This window comes from Myotis lucifugus, unplaced genomic scaffold, assembly GCF_000147115.1.
Source record: "Myotis lucifugus unplaced genomic scaffold, Myoluc2.0 scaffold_589, whole genome shotgun sequence".
Lineage (NCBI taxonomy): Eukaryota > Metazoa > Chordata > Mammalia > Chiroptera > Vespertilionidae > Myotis > Myotis lucifugus.
In genome coordinates this window covers 402,791-406,336 of record NW_005871637.1, presented here as the reverse complement: position 1 = coordinate 406,336, position 3,546 = coordinate 402,791, and the positions used below count along the sequence as shown (strand labels likewise).

Sequence of the window (3,546 nt, the reverse complement as noted above, 5' to 3'; positions counted from 1 at the left end):
CCAAGGTACCAGGCTTGCCACATGCATAGACCCACTCATTGTATCCTGAACAATCAGGGAGACTCCTGGCTAGAAGGAAACAGTCTACCCTGGTAATTTTTTAAAAAGCAGCAATGTTCTAAGAATTTGCATTGGGACTTCACGGGAAGGCAGTCCTGGCTCATGGACTCTGGACTGTTCCTCCCACACCCACAAACCTTCCCACCCCTCAGCCCACAGTGCTTGCTGCCCTCTGATCCTAGTTTCAAACACCTGAGCTGCCTGGCCTTGCAGGAGCCAACAAGATAGGACAGGGACTGGTCCAAGGACCAGATCCGGGTGTGCGGGTCCCTGGGCCAGGCTGTCTGTGAGCCCTCGCATCCACGCGCACTGCCTCACGGGCATGCTTCACCTCTCTTGAGCGGTTTCTAGCATCCTTGTTACTTTCTATGCCGGTTACTCCTGGTCTCACCCAAGGCAGGGCCCGGCCTCCTCCCCTCTCCACCATCTCTGCAGCCCCCCAGCTCTGGCTGGGCACTAGGGCTGCACTCCAGTAAGAGCTCTTAATCCCGTGTCCTTGAGGAATGGGGGGAGGAGGAGGGAAATAATCACCCCTGACATCTGATTCCATTTCTTACCCTGTGGGAGACCCTGTCTCCTCACAGCCCTGGGGGAGCTCTGTGATTTTCAGAAGAGAGCGTTTACCCCGCACTCCTACACCCAGGCCTTTCCATGGGACAAAGTATCGCAAAACCCAGTGTCAAGACTGCGCCTAGAACTGAGACTCATGCCCACGGGAGGCCCAGCACGCTCCCACCTGTCCGAGGACAGGTCCGTGGAGGGCAAGTTGGGGCAGGTTTTCGGATGCTGTTTAAGAGCCTATCTTGCCATTCTTAAACCAGTTTGTCAAGTTTGTGCCACTTGCCTACCTCTGGGTCCCACAAAACCTCAGTGTCACCCAAAGAAAGCTGGAGCCAAAGTGACCCTCAGAAGCGTGCCTCCCCCTCCCCGTTTTCTCCCGGGCAGGGGAGTGCACGGCCGCAGGTACCAGTAACTCTGAGGCCTGCAGTCTTATCGGGGGACTCACCTGCTCCCTGGAACTGCCATTGAGGGGACTAACGGGAGGTGCGACCTATCAGCCAACCTTGGCGCCCGTGAAGGCACCTGGCCCAGGGAGCACCCAGCACCCCACCACCATCTAGAACGGCTGTAGCCCCGACACTGCCATTGAGAGGTTTCCTATGTAATTTAGGGAACTGGAGCTTTGGGGCAAAGAGCTAAATAAATGAGAGTAGTTATCCTCAAAACAATGCCTCTGGCTCTCATTCCACTAAGCCTTTGTGAGTGAAAAGGGAAAAAAATCGAGGGAATAGGAGTGAGTGAGCTGGGTGTGACTCGTGGCCGGGGGCTTCCCCTGGATGTGTCCTCCGACCTCTGAATATCATGTCACGCGGCACACGTATCTAGAGGCCACTCAGTCCTGAGTGGCAGCCTGCCCGTTGATGGGGCGCTCCCCCGGGCCAGACTTGTACTAGGTGTTCTGGCTACATATGTACATTCCCTGTAATCCTTACCTCCATCTCACCAGATGGATGTTGGCCCCATCTTACAGATGAGCAAACTGAGGGTCAAGGAAGATAAGTGATTGCCCAGCAGCAAGACCAGCTCCATCATTTGCAGGGCTCAGTGCAAAGTGCAAGTGTAGGATCTCCTTGTTCAAAAGTCATTAAGAATTTCAGGACAGCAATAGCAGAGCACTGAACCACGTGCGGAGCTCTCCTGATCGACTGCACAGGCTGTGTGCCCGCGAAGCTGGTCTTGCTCGAGTCCCAGGCTCCCGAATGCCTCTTGCGCTGCCCCCTCCCTGCAGTCCATGGAGATGCCCACGAGGCTCCCTCCCCGTCCCATCTGAGGGGGAGTGGCCGGGTACCTGGAGTAGCAGGAGAGGCCGGTGCTGATGATGGTGTTCAGCACAGCCAGGGTCATGTAGTAGTCCCGGAAGGTGGTGCACACCAGAGTGTCCGGGAACGAATAGGCACAGTAGGCGATGGCCGAGCCTGGGGAAGGAAAAGCAGCCGGTAAGGAGCCACTACTTGGCACTGTCTGCACTCGGGAAGATCAACCCTAGCATGTGGCCGAGCCTCATCATCCCCACCGACCAGGAACAGTCCTGCTGCTACACCCCCACCTGTGCCATCACGAATGCCCCCCCTCCCCCCACCTACCCAGATCCTACCCTGAGAATTGACATTGGTCCGTGGGCTTTTACATATATTAACTCACATAATCGTTGCAACCACCATCCTGCACTTATCCTCATTTTACAGATGGCAAATCCGAGGCACAGAGTGGTTTAGTAACCCACCCGGGGGCACACAGCTAGAAAGCAGCAAAGCTAAGCCTCAAGCGCAGGCAGTTCAGCGACAGTCCCTGCTTTTAACTCCATGCTACAGCCCATGAGACCTTCCAGGTGCTCCTTGCGGAAAGATCGAGGTGCAGGGAGAGAGGACCCTCACGGAGGTGAGGAGAGTCACATCAGGGGCTGCCAGCTGGGAGGCTGGGTAGAGGCTGGCCTTAGAGTTATGTCTTGTTTTAGGTTTTGGAGTTTGCAGAGAAGGCTTAACTAAGGGACTCCATGAGACCTGTCTGCTGCAGCTAAGAACAGGGAAGATTGCTGTCTGGGACCTAGGCCAGGTGGCCTCTCCAGGCACCCTCACCTGCTGGGAGAGGCAGCCACAGGGAGAGGCAGCCACAGGCCGGTCAGCCCAGGGCCTGAGGGGTGAGGCCAAGGTCACCTGTTACTCCCAAGACAGTGAGCTTGGAATTCTAGCTCAAGGCGGGAACAGGGCTCGGGCGACACAACCTCTGCTCTGATCCCATTTCTCAGGTGGAGTCTGCTGAGGCCAAGTGCTGCTCTCAGGTCACACAGGCAGAAGGGGCCTAGAGTCGCCACCTCCTGGTACGACGCTCCCCAGCCCAGCAGGCCACCTGTGAGGTTTCAGCCAGACACCGGCTCCCGGGGGACAACCTGCTCTCCCAGCTGATACCACGGGGAGGTTCCCAGGATGCATCGCTCTGTGCATGTTGTCTGGGGCCCAGGTGCCAAACGCCATGGGTGGCACAGAGCGAGGAGCCTCCCTGCCAGAGACTGCAGGGGAAGCAAGATTGATCAGAGTCTCCAGGCACGTTGCAGCGTGTTAGGGTGGGCAGGCGTCCAGCACAGTGGCTGATCTGGGAAGCCTCCTTGGGGGGGGGGGAGGGGGGCAGAGGGCAGGCAGGGCTTTCCACGGGGCTGAGAGGAGCTGCCTTGGATGCCTAAGGAAAGCGAACCTCGTCCTTCAGGCAATCGGGAGGTGTCTTTCTTTTAAAAAAGTTTTTTGAAAATTACAGTTTACGTTCAATATTATTTTGTACTCATGTCAGGTGTAACTGGAAGGTTTCTGAGTGGGTGACCAGCATCTAGTGAAAGTGCACAGGACGGCCTAGAGGGAGGAGGGCTGGAAATCAGGGTTGAGGGTTTCCCCAGGGCTGCAGGAGGGGGGTTTGTGTGTATGTGGGGGGGGGGGT

General features: G+C 56.7%; 1 protein-coding gene across 1 annotated transcript in view; it reads right to left on the bottom strand.

The window, feature by feature from the left end:
* Positions 1 to 3,546, bottom strand: part of PAQR5 (progestin and adipoQ receptor family member 5) — a 41,972-nt gene that overhangs the window by 14,105 nt on the left and 24,321 nt on the right. Inside the window, exon 4 of the mRNA XM_006104686.3 lies at positions 1,910 to 2,036. Coding sequence (XP_006104748.1) covers positions 1,910 to 2,036 — 127 coding nt within the window. The remainder of the gene's footprint in view (positions 1 to 1,909; positions 2,037 to 3,546) is intronic.